This window comes from Aplidium turbinatum, chromosome 3 (assembly GCF_918807975.1).
Source record: "Aplidium turbinatum chromosome 3, kaAplTurb1.1, whole genome shotgun sequence".
NCBI classification, from domain to species: Eukaryota; Metazoa; Chordata; class Ascidiacea; order Aplousobranchia; family Polyclinidae; genus Aplidium; species Aplidium turbinatum.
Window position 1 is genome coordinate 6,879,092 of NC_137474.1, and position 25,522 is coordinate 6,904,613.

The 25,522-nt window shown below is 39.5% G+C and overlaps 1 protein-coding gene and 1 long non-coding RNA gene across 4 annotated transcripts; one reads left to right on the top strand and one right to left on the bottom strand.

Annotated features, from left to right (window-relative positions):
- The first annotated feature begins 791 nt into the window (after positions 1–791).
- Positions 792–20,609, top strand: LOC145766886 (uncharacterized). 3 transcript variants are annotated; one of them, XM_082578586.1, is made up of 8 exons: positions 11,075–11,196; positions 11,329–11,551; positions 11,977–12,345; positions 12,515–15,181; positions 16,002–16,173; positions 17,574–17,744; positions 17,906–18,014; positions 18,430–20,609. In XM_082578586.1, coding segments are annotated over exons 5-8 (777 nt in total). In that variant the 5' UTR covers positions 11,075–11,196; positions 11,329–11,551; positions 11,977–12,345; positions 12,515–15,181; positions 16,002–16,171; the 3' UTR covers positions 18,925–20,609. The 3 variants fall into 3 exon arrangements, with proteins under 3 accessions (XP_082434714.1, XP_082434712.1, XP_082434713.1); XM_082578587.1 differs by having other exon boundaries at positions 12,058–12,345; XM_082578588.1 differs by lacking the exons at positions 11,075–11,196; positions 11,329–11,551; positions 11,977–12,345 and adding exons at positions 792–927; positions 1,754–1,925 and having other exon boundaries at positions 15,086–15,181.
- A 48-nt stretch (positions 20,610–20,657) lies between these two features.
- LOC145766888 (uncharacterized) lies at positions 20,658–23,237 on the bottom strand. The gene is made up of 2 exons (XR_014288726.1): positions 23,097–23,237; positions 20,658–22,277 (listed from the first exon to the last, which is right to left on the bottom strand). It is a non-coding gene; the product is annotated as an uncharacterized LOC145766888 (long non-coding RNA).
- Positions 23,238–25,522: the final 2,285 nt, after the last annotated feature.

The following is a 25,522-nucleotide window of genomic DNA, read 5'->3' on the forward strand; positions in this document are numbered from 1 at the left end:
AGTTACAGTTTTCTGCCGCCTATCCTTCTGTTTCGATAAATTTACCTCCAGCTGAGATTCTAATATAACAAGCGTCTGGGATAAATCTGGAGATCATACTCTGACTTGGGTTCGACGTCAGGTCTAGCTGACACCAAAAAATCGGACATTTCGGTATCTGAACAAAGCGGTGTAGCAAATGACGCCAGTGAAAGATGAGGTCATGTGATTGGTCAGCCCAACAAAGCGACACCTTGTTCTTGTGAACTCCCACAAGCAACCGTTTCACATCCTACAAAGTCATCTCTCTATATGCGCATACTTGAATAATAATGCAGGCTGCTTTAGAACAAAGGGAACTTTGTACAAATCTGTTTTGTATTTATGCCATTGTCTAGGCCAGACATAACCCAGCAGTGCATCGATACTACTAAGACAGACGTGGGTGCGCTTCAACCGTCTTCGTACGTGCGTCGGACTTTTCCGCTTAACCTTTGCACCAATGGGAAATGGCCTCTTCCTCCTCCTGTGAATGTGGTGCCGAGGAACAAACCGCAGACCACATTATCAATGATTGTACCATCCTTAAGCCACCTAACGGGGTGGAAGGTTCGTTCATCTTCGATGATGAAACCTAAAGACTGGCTGCTCCAATGTAGTCCGGGCACATCGTGAATCTGAGGTGGTAAAACGATAAACCCATGGCCCTAGCAGCTCACACGACGAAGAAGTGCAGCTTAACTCTAATACGGCGCGTATATCTTGAATGAACATCGCAATAGAATATGAAGCTGGTTTTTACTATTAACCTTCACGGGAAATTTTCAAAGTTTAGTAAAATTGTATAAATTTATTTAGGCCAAGGAATACTATGCAGTCGGAGCAGGTTTGCGTGGTTATATCAACTTGGAAAATGTTATTACCCAACACAGCAAAGATTTGCTCTTGGTAAGATTCAGTCTCCATGCAAGACTACTCGAAAGTTATATCAAGTTTTATATTTATACCTAGCAATTAGCTATCCGCCAACTTTAAGTAGCAAGAAAATGAAATACCTTCTGACAGGTGTCAAACCCACAACAATACTTGATATCTGTAAGTAGCAGTTGTCATTTTCTTTTAACTGTGCTTTATTTTGCTGTAGCCTACTGTATTATTGTGGCCAGCCTTTTGCCCAGTGTTACCCTGTTGCCCTGTGGTGACATCTTCGGCTCTGAATTGCGTAATCTCGTTAGTCTATGTCTCATTTGTCAAACGACCCTCTTTGTGTTCAGATTTCCAAGAAAAACTAAGAGAAACTAGATGATGTGTGGTTGATCAGTTGTCACACAGTTCTTGAAACGAATAGCTTTTTATGACATATGTCGACAAAAAATAACTTGAATAACATTTAAAATTTTAATAGATTGTAAGATTTTCAAACACTTACACAATAAATACAATAAAAAAACAAATAAACAACTCTTTGGCATATTATATACAGTAGGCTACTGTTATTCAGTTGTTTTTTTTTTGTCGGCATGGGCCTATCTGAAAAGGAGTCCAGTTATAGTGCTTGCTTCTTTCATTTATGCCATTGCTTGTTGGTCATCGATTTGATGAAACGCACATCACCAATCTCTTCTTGTTTCTCACGAATTTTGAGAGTAGAAAAACGTGTCCAATATCTTGTTTTTACTGATTTGCACTGGTTTTAATCATTTGGAAATCTGAGTAGATGATTAAAATGTTATTTCATCTAAACTCCCTAAGACAATCTAATTGTAAATGACAGGTCACCTATCAAGTTCGGTATGATTACTCATCATTAACCAGTGACTCAGCAGTGGATGATTCCAGAATTAAGAAAACTATTGGAGATTATACTCACGTCCGTGCTGGCATTGAAACAGGGGGTTCGTTTACTAAACAACATGTATGGATACAAACCAGTGATGAAGGCACCAGTAAGTCAAAAGATCATATTGTACGAAATATAAAAGAAATATGTATGAGTATTTACTCGACATAATTGATGATGCAAGAAAGACATGAATAAAGTAATGCAGCCACGTTGCTCTCATACTTCCAAGGTATGACTTTACTGCAAAACTTGACGTTTTATCAACTTTATATTTCAAATCTTGATTTATTGGCAAATACTTCAATCAAAGAACACCCAACACGTGAGCAAAGAAATGAGCTTGATCAGGCACTGATGGTTTGATTTCCTGCGTGTACGGCTGAGCAGCGCGCTTTTGACTCAGCAAACCGTTCAGCTACAATTAGCGCATGAATCAAAACAGGCTACAGACAATAGCACTAAAGCAAGCAGACTCATTTAAATCACTGACTCTACGCGTAGCCAATATGATTTAAAACATCCATAAGTAACCTTATCTCAAACTGTTTGAATTTGGACTCAGTTAAAACTCTTTCAAAGGATATTCTTTCAATCAAATATAATTTCGCATAGACTCGACTATAATCCAATTTCTTTCGGAGTGGAGAGCTACTTTTCTTCCGAAGTTACTGGTTTCCAAATTTTCTTGACATTAAGGAAATGTTCAGTGGTGCAAATTAAATACATGTGCTATAGGCCAAACTACTTTTAAGTCTTCATTGCTGTTCCGGCGGGTCGATTGCCCTCTTGATTAGAATTGAAATTGTGATGAAATTTGTAACTTGGTTGGTTGAATTAAGCAACGTTGAATTTGCGTTCTTTCACTGTTATACGTTACGTGGCGCGCCTTCTGACCAAGACGTTTAATTTCTGATTGTCGCATTTGCCGCGTGCCGGGAGCCGTGGTTTCTGGAGAGTATTTGCCATTGTGTGTTGAGTTTCATTTCATTATCGAAAAAAGCAAGCTAGAGAAATGAATGTGTACCACGGATTTAAGTTGTCGTGTTAAAGCCATTGTAAGTTTATACAAAATCAGGTTTTTATCCCAACTCGCGCTCAATAAATCAAAAAAAGAACAAGAAACAATTGCAAGTATGATTCAGGCAGACCGAGGAGGGATTGTAGGTAGGCAGTGAGCACCTACTCATGTAACCAAAAATAAAAACCTGATAATTGGACAACTGAAGTAAAGAACTATAAAGTATCTAAATAACGAAATAAAAGAATTAAAAGAACTAACAAAATTGACAGAATTGAAAGAACAAGAACTAAAGGACTAACTTAAAGACTAACAAATTTAAATTTCAACCAAGGAAGACTTCTGAAGGGGTGGTCAGCACATCCCTGCAACGAAAGGACTTTAATATAACCGTACTTTAATTGTGTTGTAAACTGGAACTCTATTGTACCGGAGCCTAATTGTGTATAATAACTTGTGTAAAATACTGTATTGTTTGTCAAAAGGCTTGCTCCACCGTAACTCAGAGAGCGGTAAGTTACTAATTAATGTTGGTTACGCTGTCCATTACGTTACGTGTGTCGATATTACTGTGTGTAGGCTGTAGTATACAGTAGTGTAATTTCTTAAATTGATAAATGGAAGGTGACGGTGGCCATCCGGTGTCTCGTACGCTTCCCGTTGGCAGTGGGACAGGGGGCGCTGCGTCTGGGGGTGGTGCGGCGGAACACCCGGGCGTTGGGCAGGTGTATCCTCAGGGGGTTCATGGCAGCCTTACCCATGCTGATTCCAGTGCAGAAGCTGTGCTCAGGGACGTCAGACACAAAAAAAGAGAGGTGCTGCAGGGGGTTGGAGAATTAAGGAGAGGTCTCCCCATGGTACATGATGAAGCGTTGCTAGAGCGGGCCTTGGTTGATATGGCGGAGTTAGAGGGCAACTTTGGAGAACTGTTAGAACTTGCGAATAAACTAAAGGATAGCACTATGATATCTGAAGCTACAGAACAGGTCAGGTCAGAGATTGAGGAATTGAGACGTACTATAAAACAGAAGCAAATCTCCAAGGTAGATACAAAATTAGGTACAATAAAAGGAAAATCAACCACCAGTGCCTCGAGTAGTCGCTCGCGCCGTTCAAAAGAAGAAGAGATTGAAATCCGGCTCGAAATGGAAAAGTTGCGGTGGAAAAAACAGATGCGGGTGAACAAAGCCAAAGCAGAGGAAGCCGAAGCCAGAGCCGAAATTGAAATGCAGATCAAGGCAGCCGAACTGAGAGCAAGGCAAAGTAAGCTTGACTTGTTTTCACAATGTGGATCGGACCAAGGGTCGGAGCGCGGGCAACGACGGCCTACGGCCAGTAGTCTCGGAGTCACCGACTACATCCCTACAGCGATAGAAAAGGTCCAGAGGTGGGACGCTGACATTATCAATCCGCCTGGGAGATCCCATGACATTCATGGGGCCGCTAGCATAGATGCCCAACCTAAACAGAGCCAGGCTAAACAGGAGAATTTAATGGAACCGCCACATAGAGAAACTCCCCTAAGAAAGCTCTTTCCAGGAAACGCCCTCACAAACAAGTATAGAACGTGGACTAAAGATAATTTTTTGGCAAAACCGCCCGGGGGGACCCATGGGGCCGCTGAAAGAGAACCTCATTATGATTATCAACGTGATTTTTATAGAGAGAAGGTTGTGAAACCGTCACAAACATGCCCCTTAACTGTAAGGAAAGATCTTAAAGGTGAGAGATGTAATTCACCACTAGTTAAAGATGATGGCCGTGAAACTAGACATGTTATGACATCCCCGCCAGGGCTTAATGCAAACAGAGGTGCTGAGGATCAACAAAACTGGTTCTATAAATATCATAATTGTCGCACTTTCTATGACAGGGCCGCATTGATCAACTATGACGGCAACAACATGCCATTTATATTTTTTAAAAACCGTATTGAATCACTAATGGAGAGTTGCCCATTTGAGGGAAATCGGCTGACTTTGCTACAGGCAGCCTGCGTACGTAGCGCCGCGCAAACCATCTCAAACTTAGCATCGGATACTTCTGGTTGGAGCGAAAAGGAAAGGATCGATATGTCGCTGGATCGCTTGTCCCAGCGCTTTGGTGTTAGAGGCGGATTTCTCGCGGAGCCGGAGATTCGGCGGATACGGCATGGCAATAAATTATCTGGGATGTCATCATCCTCAATAAAGGAATTCAAAGACGAGCTGGCTCAGTGTACCCTCTTCGCTAGAGCGTATAACCAGCGTCATCAGCTAGAAGGACGTTTTGTACTAGACTTAGCAGGTCGATTACCTGGATATGCGAAGAAAGACTTTTTGTACTATCTGAAAGAGCAATATGGTAGCACCGAGGAACCAAGCTTCCAAAGCCTAATGGATTTCGTAAATTGCGAAGAGACGTGTCGCTCTACGGACTTCGCCATACGCTTAATGGAGGAAGTCGTTGCTAGAAAAGATACAAAACGGTCGGCAAGTGATAATCACATTATGCGTATTCGTCAAACCTCAGCACAGCCTGTCAGAAATGTCACCCAAGGTAGCAGTCGCGGGTCTGGCTTTTGTTCTGGGAGCCGAGAAGAAACGTTTGGTAGCCGCTCTTTTGAGGGTACGAGGAAGGACATACTTTGTATCTATTGTGAGAGTAGGAATAAGCAAGAGCGTCACAGACTACCCAATTGTCCTGAGTTCCTAAACTTGACGCCGTCGCGACGCCGAGATGTCATCGCCACGACTGGTCGTTGTCTAAACTGCCTACGTCTAGGACACGAAGCAAAAAACTGCACCCAATCATGTAATTGTAGGCGCTGCGGCGAACATTTCCGATTTAAGCACTATTATTTACTGCACGACGCCTATGTGAATCCTCAAGGAACATCGGGCAATGGCAATGATCTTAGAACGGCACCTGCCGTCACTAATCGTAGCGTAAGCATCGCTCATAAGAGGGCAGTGTTTAATCGTGTCACGGCTGCGCGGGTCATAAACCCATCTAATGGAGAGACCACTCTGGTTTACTGTCAACACGACCCAGGCTCTCAGCTCACATTTGTTTCAAGCCGATTGGCTAAAGAATTGTATCTAAAAGCCACGGATAATGTATCCTTCCGCATGGACACTCTAGCAGGCAAACAAGAAATACACTCTGATCTGGTTAAATTTAATATCCAATCCTTAGTTACTGACGAACTGTATGGTGATGTGGAAGCAGTGGTAAATGCACCTTGGAGTGACCATGTCGAAACATTGCCGCAGCATCAAGACTTAAATAGGTTTTCACATTTCGATAATGTTGAATTGATTTCGTTACCTAACAAAATGTCGGTCGATATTCTAATCGGGAATGACCATGCTTACTTGATGCGAGTATTAGAAGAACGTGTTGGCATGACTCGGGAAGAGCCCCATGCTATTTTAACCCCACTGGGCTGGCTGGCTAGTGGAGGTCGAGGTTCTATGATCTCTGGTGATTCTAAAGTACGTCGTGTTGCCATTAATGGTAACGTCGCTGAGGAGTCACTTAGTCTTGACAGTTTTGATGCGCAGGAGATTGAAATCAGTCGTTTAAAACATGTAATAAAGGATTTAACCCTAACAGATGAAACGATAGAACTGTCCCGCAATGATGTCATAGCACAAAAATTTGTTGAGACGCAAATGAAAGTTGAAGATGGGAGATTTGAAATGCCCGTACCTTTAAAAACCGACTTTGAATTACCGGATAACTACTCTTTGGCTTTTGACCGTGTTCTGAGCTTACGACGAAAGGCTTTAAAGCAATTTGATGTTCGAATATTCTTAGTAGAAACGATGACTGAAATGCAGTCCAGTGAGTACATTGAGCCGGTAAAAGACGATGACTCATCAGCATGTGTGTGGTACTTACCATATTTTGTGACATCCCAAGCAAAAAAGCGAGTGGTATATGACGGCAAATCTGAGTTTAAGGGTAGGTGTGTTAATGATGTGATTTTGTCGGGCCCAGACATATTAAACCCTTTAACACAAGTTCTGGCTCGCTTTAGATTGGGAAAGTTTGGCCTAATGGCAGACCTAACCAAGTGCTTCTTCCAGATTCAATTACCAATGGAACAACGCGACTTGTTCCGTTTGCTGTGGTTTGAGAATAATGATATCGAAAAGGGCAAAGTAATTCCGTTTAGATTTTGTGTACACCCTTGGGGAATTAAAAGCAGTCCATACGTCGCCTGCTTAGCCATTCAAAAGATGATTGAACAAAACCCCACTGGAGCCAGTGACCTGACCCTGCGTGCCATTCGAAAAAATATGTATATGGACAATCTGATATTCTCTGGAAATAGCCTTGATGAGGTCAGTGAGATTGCTAAACAAGCCATTGACTTGTTCGATAGCCGAGGCTTTAGTTTGGTGAAATGGAGTGCCAACAAAGGGGCGTTGGATGTTTTGTCGGACTTTAAAAAAGAGATGCTGGCTTCCTCCTTTCGCGATGTCGACCTCGAAAAAGACGACACAGACTTACCAGTAGCAAAAACTCTAGGTTGTGTGTGGCAAACCGAGTCAGATTCATTCTTCATTAAGTGCTCTCTCCAACCTTTAGAGAAGTACACACGTCGCTCAATGTTAAGCCAACTTGGCCAAAATTTCGATCCACTAGGGTTCGGCGCTCCATTCTTCCTTAAAGCTAAGTTAATTCTGCAGCGTTTGGCTATTGAAGGCCTCGATTGGGACACCGAAGTGCCACAAAGCTACATAAAAGAGTGGAAGTCGTGGATTCATTCATTAGATTTACTAAAAGAATTTTCCATACCTAGATGGTATTTTGTAAACACAGAGCCGTGTTGTGCAGACGATGATATCGTATATCAGTTACATGGATTCAGTGATGCCTCCAATCACTCCTTTGCCTCCGTTGTGTATATACGTAGGCTGTGTAATGGAGTCCCTTGCGTATCCTTCGTTTTTGGCAAAAGTAGGGTTGTCCTCAAGCATCAAAGTGCATGGCCGATTGCCAGAAAGGAGCTTGTAGCCGCGCTTAATACTACGGAACTGTTAAACCAGGCAGCTAATGCACTACACCTGCCTGATCTTAGAAAATATTTCTGGTGTGACTCGAATACTGTCCTTCAGTGGATCAGAAATCCTGATTTACGATTATGCAAGTTTGTTACTCGTAGGTTAAATCGTATTTTACTCTTGTCAGAGGTGAGAGAATGGCATTTTTGTCCGACACATCTCAACTCGGCAGACGTTGGAACCAGACCGAATGCCATCACAAAAACAGGTTCCAGAGAGATGTGGTTGAGCGGTCCATCTTTTCTCATGCAGGAGGGCGAGGTCCCAACGGTGAATGGAGCAGATGCTGCTATTCGTAAAATGGAACTGTCGCCGGCGATAACGGTAAATGAAAATGCAACTGCTGGCTCCATTAGCAAGATGATCGAAACCGCACCTACTTTGTACGTGTTGAAAAAAAGAGCCGCCTATCTTGTAGCTTTCACGGAGTTCATTGTATCCAAATGCAAGAAACATGGGTATGTAAAACCAAAGTTAAATGCATCCTATCTTGAGGACGCTTTAAATAGGGTTGTTTCTTACGTACAAAAAGTAGTGTATAGAGATTTGTTAAGTTGTGACGGCCTGCCGGAGTCGATCGATGTGGTAACAAAACGTCTTGCTTCGAGCGAAGCTGGCGCTGATAAACAGTGCCTGAAGGAGTTGCGCTCTCTAAAAAAGTATCGTCCTTGTGTGGACACACGGGGGAGACTTCGTATTGAAGGTCGATTGAGTAAGTCTCCCGAAATAACTGTCGATGCGAAGCATCCTCTTATTTTGCCTTCGAGGCACGCATTGACACGGCTAGTTGTCCTTGACGCTCATTGTGATAGCTATCACTGTGGTGTGCAACAGACACTGTTATCTACTCGTCAACGTTTTTGGATTGCAAACGGTAATTCCTCGGTGAAACACTATTTGCATGACTGCGCTCCATGTGCCTTAGAGAAAGCAAAGCCTATCAGGCAGCTTATGTCGGATCTACCATTACCACGAACCACGGCCTATAACAAACCCTTCTTCAACAGTGGCGTAGATTATTTTGGTCCAATGACGTTTGTGGAAGGAAGAAGCCAAAAGAAAGCATGGGGATTGTTATTTACCTGTCTTGCGAGTAGAGCAATCCATGTGGAACTTGTGACGTCACTATCTTACAGTGAATTTGTTTTAGCATTTACCAGATTTGTAGACTTGCGTGGATCTATACGTAACATGTACTCAGATAACGGGACCACATTTCAAGCGGCAGCTAAAAGACTACCAGAAATTTTGGAGTCTTCTGAAATTCAAACTTCTTTGCGAAAAAAGGGAATTAACTGGGAGTTCATTCCTCCGTATGCCCCGGCCCAGGGAGGGGCCTGGGAAGCAATGGTCAAGCAATTCAAAATTGCCTTTTCCCACGTTATTGGGAACTCATCACGGAAACCCAACTTTGTTGAACTTCTTACATTTACTGGTAGTGCCACAAGAATAGTCAACGAAAGACCTTTAGTCCCTGTCTGTGATGACCCTAAGGATTCTACTGTTATCACCCCAGCCGCCCTCCTTAACCCATTCTTGAGCCCATTTTCATCAGTAGGAAATCCTCATGACCGAGATGAGTTACGGAGAGACTATAGGTACAACCTGGCTCTATCTCACAGTTTCTGGGAGAAATGGATCTCTTTCTATTTACCTTCCCTGCAGGGTAGAAAAAAGTGGGCCAGTTTGGTGGAAAACCTACAGCCTGGCCAATTAGTGGTGGTTGGTTCTCCAGAAGATATAACTAAGAGAGGAAGGTACCGTCTGGGGAGAGTCCATGAGATCATCCCCCAAATTAGAAAAGGAAAACCGATTGTCAGGCGCGTCAGGGTGGCAGTCTCAGTGGTGGATGAGGCATCGGGTGAGGTCAAAGTGGACCTGGTTCTAAGGGATATATCGTGCGTTGCTCCTGTGGGGAATGCTTGACTGCGTTCAGGACCCGGCCACGCCCTGGTCTGTTGTTAGCTGGTGTCGTCGAGGCATCTGTACCACCCTTGCCTTTCATTTAAATTTGTAGTGTATTGTAGATATGTACCGCGCAAATCTGTTATTAACCTGCGTATTTCTATGTGTCATCCGCAGGACTCCAATATGCGTAACTCAACAACATGTCTTAGTAACGCATGCTCTACAGCAATCTCAGTCATCGGCCTCGTTATAAGTAGCTAGTTAGTTAGGCCTACTGTGTAATGCATTTGATTTGTTTGCTATTGTGTGTTTCATGCAAATGATGTAAATGCTAACCGTGTAAGTATTCGCAAGCGATCTCAGTAATTTGCGTCATTATAAGTAGCTAGTTAGGTACTGTGTAGTGCGTCTGAGTTGTTTGCTACTATGTGTGTCTCATGAAGCTAACGTAGATATTAATCGTTAATCGTGTAAGTATTCGCCAGGCCATTGTGGCCAGCAGTGGCGGCTCGTGCGGAGGGGCTGCGGGGCTGCAGCCCCCCCTGAGTTGTGAAAGAAAAAGTTTTTTTTTCAACTTTTTTTTATATCCAAATCCTAAAATTTTAACTGAAAAAACTTGTCCTAACTTTAAAAACATTTAAATTTTAGCTACTGTGTCATATTAACCATGCCATCCCTACTTTTTTCTTGTTTTTTTGGCTCCGTTTTCCTTTCTTGACTGATTTTCTTATTTTATTATTGAATTTTTATTGGAAACACTCTGAAGGGCTGCAGCCCATAGACATCGTTATAATAAGATGTCTGTGCTGCAGCCCAACTCTGAATGTTACTTTTTTTATGACGACATATGGGAAATCCCCAGCTACTTTACTTGCTTTCTGTTAAAACTTGCTGAGTCACTGGGCTGGCAGACCATTTTGCTGTTTCACACCTTTGCTGGTTCTAGGTTGTGGCGGACTCTGAAAGTGACTCGGCTGAATTCGAATGTGTCATTTTTCCGGTTTACTTTTAGGCTAATGAAAAACAGGTAGGCTAGCCATGTCTTGCTGAGCGTTAGAAAAAGAAAAACTAGATGGTTTTGGTAGTAGGGTATAGTTATATGGTAACTTACTGGTAGAGTGTATTTGACTTGTATGTTAATTAGGAGGTGATGTAGTTACTGAGATTTGTGAGCTTTGGATATTTGAAAACTTCTTGATAGGCATAATGTTTTTAATGCTTCCCTAAGGGTACCTTAGAAAGCAGCACTTAACCTTTTAAAAAATTTGATACAGAGTTTTGGACTGTAAGTATCAATGGATAATTCAGTTAAGCATCTACTAAGCATAAACTTTAATCGGTTGCCTCTGCATGAAAAGACAAAGATAAAATTGACTGGAAGACCATGATTTGTGGTAAGTTCAAACATCTAGGGGTGTAACTGTAAGAATAACGCAACTTCTTAATTGGCTAGATTTTTTATCAGCATTTTGCTGAGCAGGCTCTGCCATATTTACATTAATTCCACATCGCATTGTTATTTTCAGGCTGTGTGTTGATGATTGATAAGTGCTAGTCTACTTGTGCAGCAAGCTGTAGACTGGTAGAAGGATAGATTATGACATGGGAGGCTGCAACGTGGTGCTGTCAATGTGAACTTTCATATACGAACAGTTAATAAAGTTCATGAACATTTGGAACCCTTAAAATTCTGCCTTGATGAAATACAGTCTACATCAACTACTGATCATACCATTTCAGAAGCAACAGGTATTTTGCATTAACTTACCAACGAAAAATTGGTCTGTTGGTTGCAGCTGTTTCATCAAATAATGCCTCATGTTGAAGTGATTTTCAACCAAATGCAATCTCGAGATATTGATGTGTTGAAAGTACATGAATATATAAGCAATTTCAAAAGTGCAATTTCTGTGATAAGAAACTCAAAAGTACTGTGAAAATTCTTCAAAAACACTTATGGCTGAAGCGAAGGAGGTGTGTGACTGCATATGTGTTGACATAATGGCTAGATATTCCTTCACCAAACAATTAGTAGCTGCAAAATTGTTCAACAAGAGAAGCTTCAATAGCTTTAAGAATAAACTGCCCATAGATGAAGTGGCAGTAACTGTTAAAGCATATCCCATCATCATAGAAAAAGAAAAGTTTGAAACTGAACTTGCAGTATTCTTCAGCAGGTCGGACATGCATGAATATTCCGCGTTATTTGAATTGTTGACATTTATTCAGAAAAGTAATTTAAATGATGCTCTCAGTGAAATTTCCAAACTGGTAAAAATCCTCCTGACCATTCCTATGACCATAGCAGAGCCTGAACGCTGCTTTTCAACGTTAAAAAGAATCAAAACTTTTCTGAGGAGTACCATCAATCAAGAAAGGCTCTAATCACCAAATGCTCTTGCTGTCATTTCAATGGAGAAAAAAAATTTTGTCTCCCAGACATTAACCACAAAGTCATTTACCTTTTTGCTCAAAAGAAAACAAGAAGAATGGATTTTGTCTATAAATAAGCTTGGTTCCAGTTGATATGGAGCAGTTGATTTGTAAGTAACTTATGTTTTGTAGTTTATCCCACTGTTTACCTAAGTTGTATCCACCCTAGTTATAGCCTGCATAGTGCATGTGCAGCATACACTGTAGGAACTTTGTGTCTTTTGTTTATTTGTTATTCATAGTAATGAAATAACCCATCATAATAAAATTGTATTTCAGCAAAAGAAAAACTTTGCTGGATCATCCATGGCCTTGACTGAGTAACTCACTACTTAGCAGAGAGTTCAACTTGTCAATGATGCAAAACACCAATTTGGGAAAAGAAATGTCTGGACAATCAATGGCAACAGTTTTGTATTTTTTTATTCACAGACACACATCAAATCTTCAGAAGACATCCTCTAAAGTTAAGTATATACTGATTAATTAATCTTTTGATGTTTCGGGTTACGCCTATTAATAGCCTATTTAATTTGTTAAAACTGGTAACTATTTACAAAACAGTGCTTATATGTATATTATATATATGATACTGCAAATAATTTTAACCAATGTATATTGTATAGGCTAGATTGTCACTCTCTTGTTGGACACTTCCTTGTTACTTGTAAATTAGGAGAAAAAGTCTGCTTTGAATTCATCGTATTTTTTGTCCCAACAATGATAGTTGTAGCAAGATCCCGATATCAATTGAGCAATTGTGTTCAAACTGGAAATTGGTGTTTTCGTGTTTAAATTTTACAACAATTTACTACCAGATTGCTTCTCTAACCGTTTTAAATATGTCAAAGAGGTTCACAACCTGTGTACACTGTACAAGAACCATGATAATGATTCTCTAAACATTCCATACTTCTCAAAAACGCTTGTAACTCAGCATTCAATAGAATTCACAGGTGCAAAAACATGGAACGAATTTCCTTCTTCAATTAGAAAGAGTGATACAAAGTCACTTTTTGTCCACAAACTAAAGCAACATTTAAGCAAACAAAATGGACACGCAATGGAAAGACAACGTAGAAAGGCTTTCTTGCATTTTTGTGAAGATTTTAGTGGAAGTCCAAAATAATTTACAAAAGATTAGGCCTACCTAACAATAATGTTGACTGCTTGTGCTGTACTTTTATGTTTGTAGATATTAACAGCAAACGCAACACTCCATAACTGACACGACACCACAGGAGATGAGAGCTTCATCAACGTCATCAGGACATCATCATTTACCAGCTCATCCATTCCCAGGACAAGAAACAATAACTTAAACTGGATCTCAAACTTCAATCGTCTTAGGCTACTGTGTGGTGTGCAGTCTGACCATATAAAGAGCTCAACACCTGCTCTCCTGGGCCACATCGAAACGAGCTTTTGCCTGAGGATGGGTTTCTTTTATGTCCGGTTTTCTTTCTCCATCTTATTATTATTATGATTACTGCTTAGTGCTCATCCACATCAATATTGGAACTGACAAATTCAATCCTCAACACTTTTCATTACGATGTCATTCATTACTACATTTGTGCTTGTTTATGTTTTATTTTTTACTTTTTGTTTTTTGGGTTTTGTGGCCGTGCTAACTAGACATAGCCTACTACATGATTTTCTATTCAGGCACGTTTTAAACCTTTCAAGGTTTTGCCACCTTTTCCCATTCATTAACGTGCTGGTAGGCCTATATCGACTATTGTAGTTAGTAGTGTCGTTTTGGTCTCGGACGCGTTAATGACGAAAAATAAAATAAATTATATTCATATTATGAGCAAAATGTTCCCATCTATTACTTCAGATTTCCTATTTTGCACCAACCTTTAAGAAAAAGCAATTTTTTTATTTCATTCTAAAAGTCCACATTTTCAACTGCTCAAAATTTATATTTTTTGTCCTGAAAACACCAGGAATGGCATTTTAGAGCATATAAAAGTGCAAAATTTTCTGGGGGGGCATGCCCCCAGACCCCCCTAGGAAGCTCGCGCCTTCGGCGCTCGTCTCTTTGTGTTACGTTATGACGTCATACTTAACATCACAATTTGCAGCACCCCCATCACCAAAGGCCACGAGCCGCCACTGGTGGCCAGGGTGTCCAAGTGCCTTGCACTGCTATCAAAAGATAATCACCGTTTTTGTGTAGTTTTAATGTACATACTTTCTGTGTATTGCATGTCGGGAATCGACCCTTCTACTTCAACCTTTATTTAATTATGTGCCATAATTAGGGGCCGCAATGTTCCGGCGGGTCGATTGCCCTCTTGATTAGAATTGAAATTGTGATGAAATTTGTAACTTGGTTGGTTGAATTAAGCAACGTTGAATTTGCGTTCTTTCACTGTTATACGTTACGTGGCGCGCCTTCTGACCAAGACGTTTAATTTCTGATTGTCGCATTTGCCGCGTGCCGGGAGCCGTGGTTTCTGGAGAGTATTTGCCATTGTGTGTTGAGTTTTATTTCATTATCGAAAAAAGCAAGCTAGAGAAATGAATGTGTACCACGGATTTAAGTTGTCGTGTTAAAGCCATTGTAAGTTTATACAAAATCAGGTTTTTATCCCAACTCGCGCTCAATAAATCAAAAAAAGAACAAGAAACAATTGCAAGTATGATTCAGGCAGACCGAGGAGGGATTGTAGGTAGGCAGTGAGCACCTACTCATGTAACCAATTGCTTTTTTCAGTAGCCTACCGTATTTGCCTACCGTTTTTGCCTACTGTATTTGCCTTCAGTAGCCTACCATATATGAATGTGTCTTTTCGGTATTACACCTAGCTTACCACAAAGAAAAATATTTTTTGTTCGAAGATATAGTTTGGGTTTCCAATGACTTTACTGGAAGTGGAAATGAAATAGCTGGAGGATATGTATTTGAAACTCCCGGAGACAATTTTCAATTTACAGGTAAGTTTAAGATGTTAGACACTGTTATTTGACATCTTAAACTGTTATTTGACAGTGTGTCAATTGAAAATTTTAATTTTAAAGTTTTCTCTCTTTTAAAAAGGACAAAATCGAACCACGAACAAGGTTAGTCCGACAATGCAGCTTTAAAACATTTGCGGTGCAAATTTACAGCCTCCAAACTATAAAATAAAGCTCAGTTTCACTTTTTAACTCAGGTTATCACATTGGTTTGGTTGGTTTTGAATCTATCCTCGGACTGACAAATCCTCTGAGGTTATTCCTGGTAGTTTCGCATATTACTTGAAGTGGCTTTAGACGCAGGGCCGGTTACCGGGATTGACAAAGTGAAGTTTTCGATGGTTGAAATGTCGTTGCCGGGAATTAATCCATTGACTAGATGTCGCTGAATGAAGAGCCGTCCTGAAATGCGTTGCTCAAGGGCACACCCCGAGAGTCGAACCAGTGCCGCATGATCTTGAGTCCGAAACTTAACCACCGAACTAACGGGGCGGACATTACAAATAATACAATGTGTGCAAAACATAGTCAAAGTCTAGATCAACTATAGAAGCGACAAAACTTGAACTGATGTGCTTGAGACCGACATACGACAGGGAACTAGAGATTTTGTATGCTCAGAATAGCTTCTCCAGTTCCACAATTTCAGGTTCTATTTTTTTACCTTGTTGCTGTTTATGAAGAGTCTGTTATTAATGCTACAGCCTAAATGCTCTACTTCTTTTAGCAAAAAAAAGTTTAAATCATTAAGTTTTTTAACTTAATTTTGAAGTAAACATAACCAGCTTATATTTTGAAGGCAAAAGCCTTTGCACAGAACCTGACTTTGTTTCTTGCAACGCCAGCCACGTCACTTGTATCGAAACTATCGCTGGTGTTTCGATATCTTGCACATCGCCGTGTAAATTAGAATATTGCAAAATCAATGGAATTTGCAAGCAGAACGATCCCAACTCAATTCCCTTATGCATGTAAGTATCTCAGAGAATGAATCGATTGGCAAACAGGGTTTGGCAGTTGTTGATCGAACTGAATAACAATAACTTAATGCTTGTGTCGTCATTACCATATTATGTTATACATTAGAGTAGGTTAACAAATCGTAATTTCTTTTAAAGCAACTACAATAAAATGGATACTAAAATAGCATTAATAAAAAGTCTTCACAGTTGTCGAAGTTTAACCAGTTCTTTAGTACACTTTTGGGTTTTAATTATTAACTATCATTATTTTGTGACAAAATGGGAGAAATTTTATTATCGCTGTGGGAAAACCTTTTTAGAAGCTTAATTCTGGCAGTTTTTTAACATATTCTCATATATAAAGACATTGAACCGTTGACCTAGGCTTGGGTTGCTTACTCAGATTAACAGTGTAACATTTCCGTCTGTTACAGTCCTATATTTTCCAAATTATTCCATACACTAGGTGTCGCTGAAAGCAACCATGAAGTACGTTGCTCAAGGGCATGCTCTATTCCCAGCATGTTCAAACGCATAGAAACTGTTTTCATACGGAACAAAACTGGGAAAAGGCTAGACTGAGATATTATGAGAGGTAGTAGGTCTACCTTTATTTCTACCAGTCCCATATTCCTAATGCAGACAAAGAATTTTCGTCCACCATAAAAACCTTAAGTTTCAATTGCGGCTCCACAAATTTGGTAGCCTAATGTACTACGACAGCCCTGGTAACGGTTTAGGTAACCCTAATAACGGTTTAGCTGTCTGACTAAACTAAAATAAATGCATGTAGGCTAGGCCTACAGTATGACCGTTTTGCTAGACATTTTTTCTTCTGACGTAAAACCTGTGAAATCCGTCGAGACACTGAAATGGCTAGAGCGACTAAGGAACCAATTGACCAGGTCAATGGTCAATAAGGGCGTAACAACAAAGCGATGTCACTCGCTGAGGCAAGCTCTTGTCAAACTGAATAATAGACAGTCACCTCTAAAGAGATTGGAGCCCGATTAAGTATTTTTGTTCGCTGTCCACTATGAAAGTTAATAATAATGAAACGAGATGAGAGGATCAAATTGCGACCCTTGCAAATGCAAGTCAAAAGTTTTATAACTGACCCATTTGGCGCTTCATTGCCTCCAAACCTCGACGAGAAAAAAAAACAATAATAATGAAAATGGGAAGTGTAAAGCTTGAATATCATAAAACTAATACGCCGGCTAGCTGCTGTGACTTTAAAATAATTCCATAAGCATCTCTTGTTCCTCATCAGCTGAAGAAGAAGCTGATAAGACCAACATATCAATTGAAGAGAATCATACACAGTCCTTTGGGCAAAGTTTAAACTGTTAGGGTCATGATAAAGCTTGTTCGCTTTGTTTCATTCAAAGTCACTGTTTGTTTTCTAGGTGTTCTTCTACGTATTCCGTGTGGTACGTTGGAGAGTATTGTCAAACAAGACTCAATTTGTGGATGTTAATTTTGGCTGTTGTCATACTGTGTCTGCTTGTGGTGCTGACATGTTTGTTTGCCGTTTGCTGTTTGCTTGCCAGACGAACGAAGACAAAAGATTTAAATCAGTAAGTATGCTGGGAAAACATAAAGGAAATGACAAAAGATTACTTTATAGACTACATGCGAATGGCCTACTACCATGTTTTGTCCGAACTTTACAATCGACTATAAAACAAGAATGATCATAAAATATATTTGAAGCGTTTTAATATTCGTTGTATTTCAGCAAAAACCGTTCCCACGATAAACAAGCCACTGAACTGAGCACCTTTTCTTACCAAGCGTACAATCATAGCATCGGAGACAATATACCCAAAGCAGCCAAAATCACACAGGTAATTCACAAGCTTAAAATAGCTAGTTTAGGCCAATGTCTAAAACGGCGTGCTAACTTTTAAATAGATTCTTCAAGGCTATGTTAAATATCACAACGAGTGCCATTTTTATGTTTTCTTACATTTTATTTTATTATTTTATTGCTTCAGGAAGTTAAATTTATTTCCATTGGCAAACATTGTTTACAATGACATGCTGCTGTCCAACTTATACGACAACCATTTCCTTGCCTTTGCTCCTTACCCATTTCACATCAAAATGACCTTTGATGTCAATCCATGGTAGGCTAATGACTGACATTCTAACAGCCGGAGGTCGTCATTTTATACAGAACAGCACTTATTGTGATGAAAAAATGCCTTAAAACGACTTTTAAATACTTTTTTTAATTTTTCAACTATATTTTTGTTGAAGGCAACACCAGCTGATTCAAGGCATACCGTCCGTCGCCATCCTTCCAGAGACTCAATTTCCAAACGAGATCTTAAGAAGCACCGTCGAAGACACAAATCCAAAGCAAGCGTTTCAAAATTTAAAACAAATACTCAAAAAAAAGTAGTTCGGAGACTCCATTCAAGAAAAGTACCCAAGGTGGAAGACCAAATTCACCATCACGATCGATTGGATAGTGCATTTTCAAACGCGAGTGATGATGGCTTGGTATTTGTCATTGGGGCTCCATCAGTGCCTGTTCCTTTGCCAAGGACGAAAAAAGTAAATCGTCGTGTGAAACGGACACAAAATGATTCTGTAGGCCTGGAGATGAAACAAACTTCTCCGATTCGTTGGCTTCCCGTCCAGGAAACAAGCAGTAAAAGCAATGACAATAACAAACTGAGCAAAAACAAACAGCATTCAACTGTTGAGTCTCACGTTTTCGCTTATAACCAAGCTGACATTATGGTGTAGCCTTATAGCAAACATTCAGACTACAACATTAGAACCCTTCAATTTGAATACACTATTTAGAAAAACGTGTCAACAATTTTACTGAAAAGCGTTGGTACGCTGTAAAGAACTTTAACTTTAGCGATACACGCAGACAGCAGTAGCGTACCCTGGGAGGGGGATTGGGCCATATGACCACCTCCCTTCCCAATACTTGCGCAGGCTATAAGATATTAAATTGATGCTTTTTGTCAAAAAATATTAAATTGAATTTCATGGCCCCAGTCCGTTATAAATCCCTGCGTAGGCCTTATATCTGCATGTGTATATGTTTTATATCCGCATGATATGCTTTATATCTGCATGCAGATATAAAGCATATCATACGAAGAGTTATGACACTTGGAATTATGATATGTTGCCGAAAAAAAAAACTAAGTTAAAAAAGAGTTGGTAATATGTGTGTGACAAGGTGATTTTACGTGACGAATGACCCGGTTTAAACAAGTTAGGAAAGAAACTGACGAAGATGTACCGGTATAGAGAAAACGCTAAAAAACAATATTTGCATCACAAATAGAGTCACTGGGCCAGCTTTGGATGTATTTATTTTGAGCAATATAAGCAAATGAGAACGATCAAATACACCGCTCGACTCCAGCGCAGGATTAAATATGCCGGAGTGAAAGTCTGGAACTCCTTACCAACGAGCTTGCGTAAATTGTCATTTTATTCTTTTAAAAAACAACACAAATATTCACTCATCGCCAAATATTAGCACGATTAATTTTGTATTACCTTTATGCTACCGATAGACTACTAAATATATTTCTCTGTGACCATCTTCTAACACCTTGTCTCAATTTTCGTTATTGAATTATTCTTATCGCAATTTTAGAACTTCTATTAGAATCTGGGGTATCTGCTTGACTCGAAGACCCATGGTCTCTTCGCAGATTCCCGTTGCTGGAAATTCCTTTTTTATTGCTGTATTTATTGTATTATATTTACCTACAACGAAATAAAATCAATCAATCAATCAATCAAACCGCCGAGCTGTGTCCAAATGTTACAAGCCTACAATAAACCACACCAGTAACGTTTCTACTTTTTTGTGTCGTTTTAACATTTGTTCTAGAGTAGACGATTTGGAATATTTGTTCACCAAATGGAAGCTTGGAAACCATACGGTATATCGATTACCAGCACAATTTTATGACCTTCGTACATGTGAAAAAAGACGACGCGGGACAACCGTTTAGCCAAAAGTGGCAGAGGCATATGCTATTGTTCGAACAATTTCAACTGTTACATAGTCAATTTTATTGCAATGTGCTACGTATTGACGTCATGCTTGATCGAAGATGATCTTTTGAAAGTTTGAATTCGAGTTGCAGTCTGAAAATTTTTGATAAGATTTATATTGAGCTGGTTAAAACGTGCGTCATGGCTATGATTTTGTGATGAAATCAGTTCATTATAGTCCATTTGCGATCTTCATGACAAAGGTTATAATGCACATTGGCTTTGTTTTCATGCAATATAAAATCATATTTTTTTATATTTTTCTCTGGTCAGAATTATTTTTTTGAAAACTGCAAACCACGTAGCTGTGTGATTGGAGCTTGCTGAAAAAGGTTAGCTTAATAAATAATCAAAAAATGGTCACCGCACGCCACTGAACTCTTGAAGTATTATGACATAAAATTTCAGGATTACACGTATGGTCAGATCCGTACCAGCACAATATCGAAAATAACAGAAAATATTTTAATACCACTGTTGTGTTTCACAGACATATAAAAAGATATAGAAGTTTAGACAAACGGGCTTTGGATATGTTAAACATAATATTTAGTACAAAGTAGAACAACGAACGGACCTTTATTTTAGGCTACTTAGTCACTTCAAACTACTAAAACAACCCAATATATATAGAAAACAGTGGTGCCGGAGTAAGGGGGGGATATATTCCAAATCTTCTAAAAGTTGATAAAATGTTGATTTATCCCCCTCCCCCCAATCTTCAACTAACTTCGGCACCACTGATAGCAAAGCAAAGAAACGAAACAGAAACAAAAAAATCATAAAAGAAACAAAAAATCCTCCATGCAAAGAAACGCAGAAAATGTAAGTGAGGAACGTGATACAGAACGCTGCCTGAATGCAATGCGCAACTACGAATACAATCATTTCCTGCGTCTGTCTAAAAGCGTAGGTTGCAGTGACTCTGGCAATGTGGTACATAAAAAATGCATTGTCAACTACAAGAGTCGCTACCCAGACAACGAAATCCGTCAGTTATGGATTGTAATGGCTATACACAACAACAGTAGTGTTGGCATGGGGTCCAGGGGGTCTAGGAGGTTTTTGGACCCGGGCCGGAATGATTTTAGGAGCTCGTATTCTTTCCAAGGGATTCGAGAACTTGAAAATACTACCGCGTACTTTTTGAATATTGTAAGTTTTTCTTAGAAATGTCTTAATTTGTGGTCCCGAAGTTTTCATTGGTACCGGGCCCAACTTTTTCTCTCAACAGCCCTGCACGACCCATACTTGCAGAAGTACCTAAAACGAACCATACTTCATAACTGCACGTGTGATTGTAGTAACTTTGCATAGATCTACTGTGTACCCAGCCAGCACCTCGGTCATGCAAAACAGAACTGATTGTCTGACTTAGCTTTACACTCAAAAAAAACATCCCAGCCAGCAAATCAATCACTTTTTACATTGATTCAACGTCTGCAGAATCAATGTAACAATTGATTGGTTTGCTGGCTAGGATGTTGGTACTTTACGCACAAATAAACTAACACATAATAAATGCTTAAGCAAAACATATTGCTTTTTTCAATTCCTCCAACTTGGAAATATTGCATGATTGATGGATGGTAAATCGGCAAGTGCAAAGCTTATGCAATTAATAGCGGATTTATGGCTTTTTTAGATTTTAGTTTAGATTTTTTCAAAATTATGTAAAAACTTATCCAAAGAAAAGTTAATGTGATATCAATGATCCCTACATAGATACAAGTTTTTTGAACAATTGCACACGATTGATAAGAACGAAAAAATTCATTTTGTTTACTGAGAAACAAAAGATGTGGCCCTAAATCTACAGCATCAAAGCCACAGTAGCAGATTTCATTAGTCAATAGAGGATAAACTTCATACTGAATTGATTTTGGTAAAATTTTACATTTTCCATCCAAATAAATAGCAATAGGAGTCGAGATATAGTTCAATAAAGTGCTGTCATTGTCTTCTATCAGGTCCTTGTATTGTTTTTGGGCCGCAAGGATTCTTGCTGACTCAATGAGGTGAAGAATTCCGAGTAATCCGAGCAAAACAACCAATATGAAGATAAAGATCTGCAACAAATAGTCAATCAACCAATCAAGTTTATTTCAGAAAACTTTACTAACACGGTACATTGTACTTAAGCAGCATACAGACCACAAAACACATTCACAATTAGGCCACACCTCTACCAACATAGTCAAACAATTCCATCGAGATAGTTTCCGCATCTGTCCATATGGAACCTAAGTAACACAGTCGAGGCACCAAAGCAACATGTAATAATCTAAGTTAGAGTGCCCACAGGTATTTGTATATTACTCAGAAAGACTGAAAGCTAATTGAACCAAGACTTATTATAACCAAATATGAATTCCCTTGTTTTATCCGTAACTTCAATTTTAATTCAAAAGTTTAAATTCTACTGCTACAGAAATCTTGCACTGATTTCATAGTAGGCTAATAGTCGCATATAAAGCCATTAAAAGTGCATGTCTTCAACAAGGAGCAATATTAAGCATAAAATTGCACAAAACGTAATCAAAGTTATCAAGACAAGTGCATACAAAACGACTAAGATAACGTTTTCAAATTCTTTTTACGTTTTTGAGATGTGAGCTAATAAACGAGACTAGATAACTACAGGCAGGTAGCCTAGATTTAAGTGATGAACAGAGCAGTAAACAGTTTTGGTGTAGTGACGTGGCCTTCCAATTTAGCTACCAGTCAAAACAAGAAAAAACTTTACCAAGCAAGCTGTCTCAGTGTCTGTCTCGCCAATAATAACCATGCTGGAGGCTATAGTCTGTTATTTCAGTAAAAAATAACCATGTCAGGTCATATGAGCTTTGTCGAGGCCATCATATTAATTTTCTACTTGTAAAACTTACCTCTGTAAACATATAAAGCCTCTTCCGTGATATTTTGACATGAGTAAGGATTTTACTTCTTTTTCTCATTTTTCTTCCAAACAAAATCAAAAGAGAAGAAAGAATAACTTTCGGATAAAAACCACCATAGCCTATGTATTGTTTGTTGCAACAACCTTACGTTTTCCTGTATAGTAAACAAACTTACCACCTCATGTACTTCACTGCGTTAAAGTTAGAAATAAGCGAAGCAGTTTTAAACTTAACAATGCTGAAGTGCAGAATTTAAGGAAACTGTAAAAGTCAAAACATTACCATGATACGTGTGACAATGGCTTGAATCAAGAAAAATAACCTTACATTCATGCGCAATGAACTGATTAAGAGGTAGCCTACCTAACTGAAATAGAGCTTCTCAATTCTATGAAGTAAACTGATAGCCTATAAAATACGCGCCAAATTAGGAAATAAGTGATAGTTTACATTTAGGAAATTCCTAGCTTAATTTCTAGCTTATATTTTTGAAATGCGTCAAATTCAAAACAGCTTTGAACTTATGTTCGGTAGTCATATGTGCAAGCTTAACTTATTTTCACATTTCATTCAAGATAGTTGAGAACTCGACTTATTTGGTTCAATTCCTTATTAGTTTCCTTTCTAACGTAAACTGAAACATATAAACTAAAGGAGCGTCATTCAAGCTAGAAAAGTTACCTTTACAGACGAGACCGGATCTATTGTTGACTTTACTGTCAAGATCTCTTCTTACGCTGAAAAGTCAATAGGCCTATCTTCAAAACCATTCTTGTATTTATCTGCTTTGTATCTAGCTTATTTCTAAATGTAGGGTGCGTAGTTTAGACTTGTGTCTTAACTTTTCATTATTTTCAGCAATCATGCCAGAAAGTTGATGGCAATAATAGAAAAATTAAAACCTTGCTAACTACCAAAATCAATCTAGCCTACATCAGAAAGTCAGCTTAAAAACTTTGAGACACAACTATGAACTGTTGCTGTGACTATTAGAGATTATACGTAGTCGTAGCCTGGTATAAAAGTGGTTCACCGATCAGTTGGTTAAAGCAGGTTTGTTTAGATCAGTGGTTCTCAACGGGGGCGGTACCGCCCCCCAGGGGGCGTTTTGATTTTGCAGGGGGCGGTACGATTACCTCGGCTTAAGGGGGGCGTTTTGATTATTAATGGGCATTCTGGTTTAACCCATCTACCGCCCAGCGTAACGATTTCGTCAAAGAGCTGGTATCGTCGTGGTAGCATTTGGTGGAAAAGGGATTCAGCTGTGTTGTTCTGCTACATACCAAACAGCAAAACCCACTTAACATATCCATAAGAGGTGATCTTGGAATGTTTCTCACTGGCTTTACACCGGATGTGAAGAAACTGGCACTTTCTCACCAAGCCCAAGGTTCACACCAGACTATCAGTAGGCCTATAGTGTTTTCATGCTCGCAAATATATATTTGCTTTTCATCAAATATAGTTACCAGTCTTTAAAACCTTTACAGCCTGTTTCACCCTAAAAGGGGGATCATCAAAAGGTCCTTATTTTAATATTTCTATTAGAATAAGGACCTTCTGATGATTCCCTTTTAGGGTAAAACAGGCTGTAAGGGTTTTAGAGACTGGTAACTATAGCCAATATTTGATGTAATTATATAGCTCTGCTTGGCTTTTTGCTTGGCATTGAGAACTTTTTGTAGTATTAACTGTTTTATTTTCGCTTTTCGTAATTAATCGTTTTTGTTGGGGGGGGGGGCGGTAAAATTTTGCCAGTTCATGAAGGGGGCGTTGGGCCAAAAAAGGTTGAGAAACACTGGTTAAGATCTTTAGGAATATTCTAACTCAGCGTTTCTCAAAGTGGGCGAAATCGCCCCCCTGGGGGCGATTTCGAGCGCCAAGGGGGCGAAAAAATCAAAAGGGGCGATCAAGGGGCGAAAACACTCGAAGGGGGCGAATTTATCAACCACCAATAACAGTCCAACGCGCAAACCATTTACTGCAAATAGATGAATCTACCTTGACCGACAGCAATGTATCGTTGCTGCTGCTGCTTGGATATGTGCGTTTTGTTCATAATATGAGAACAAAACGAAATGATTTTTGCGCTCAGTCTTCCTACACATATTCGGGCATCAAGCATCTTTAATGCAGTGAAAAACTTCTACAAAGAGAAGGGGATTCCACTGAAGAATATTCTACATGCACAACTGATGATGCTCCGGCAATGGTTGGATAGCATCGAGGGTTCATTGCACTGATGAAAAGATAAATTCCTGACATTGTGTAATTCACCGTCAGCATTTTGTTGCCCGTAATCTCAGTCCTCAACTGCATGAATCACTGAATATTGTGATAAAATGCGTCAACAAGATAAAAGCGCATGCTCTCAACGACAGATTATTTCGTTCACTTTGTTGCCAAAATGATGA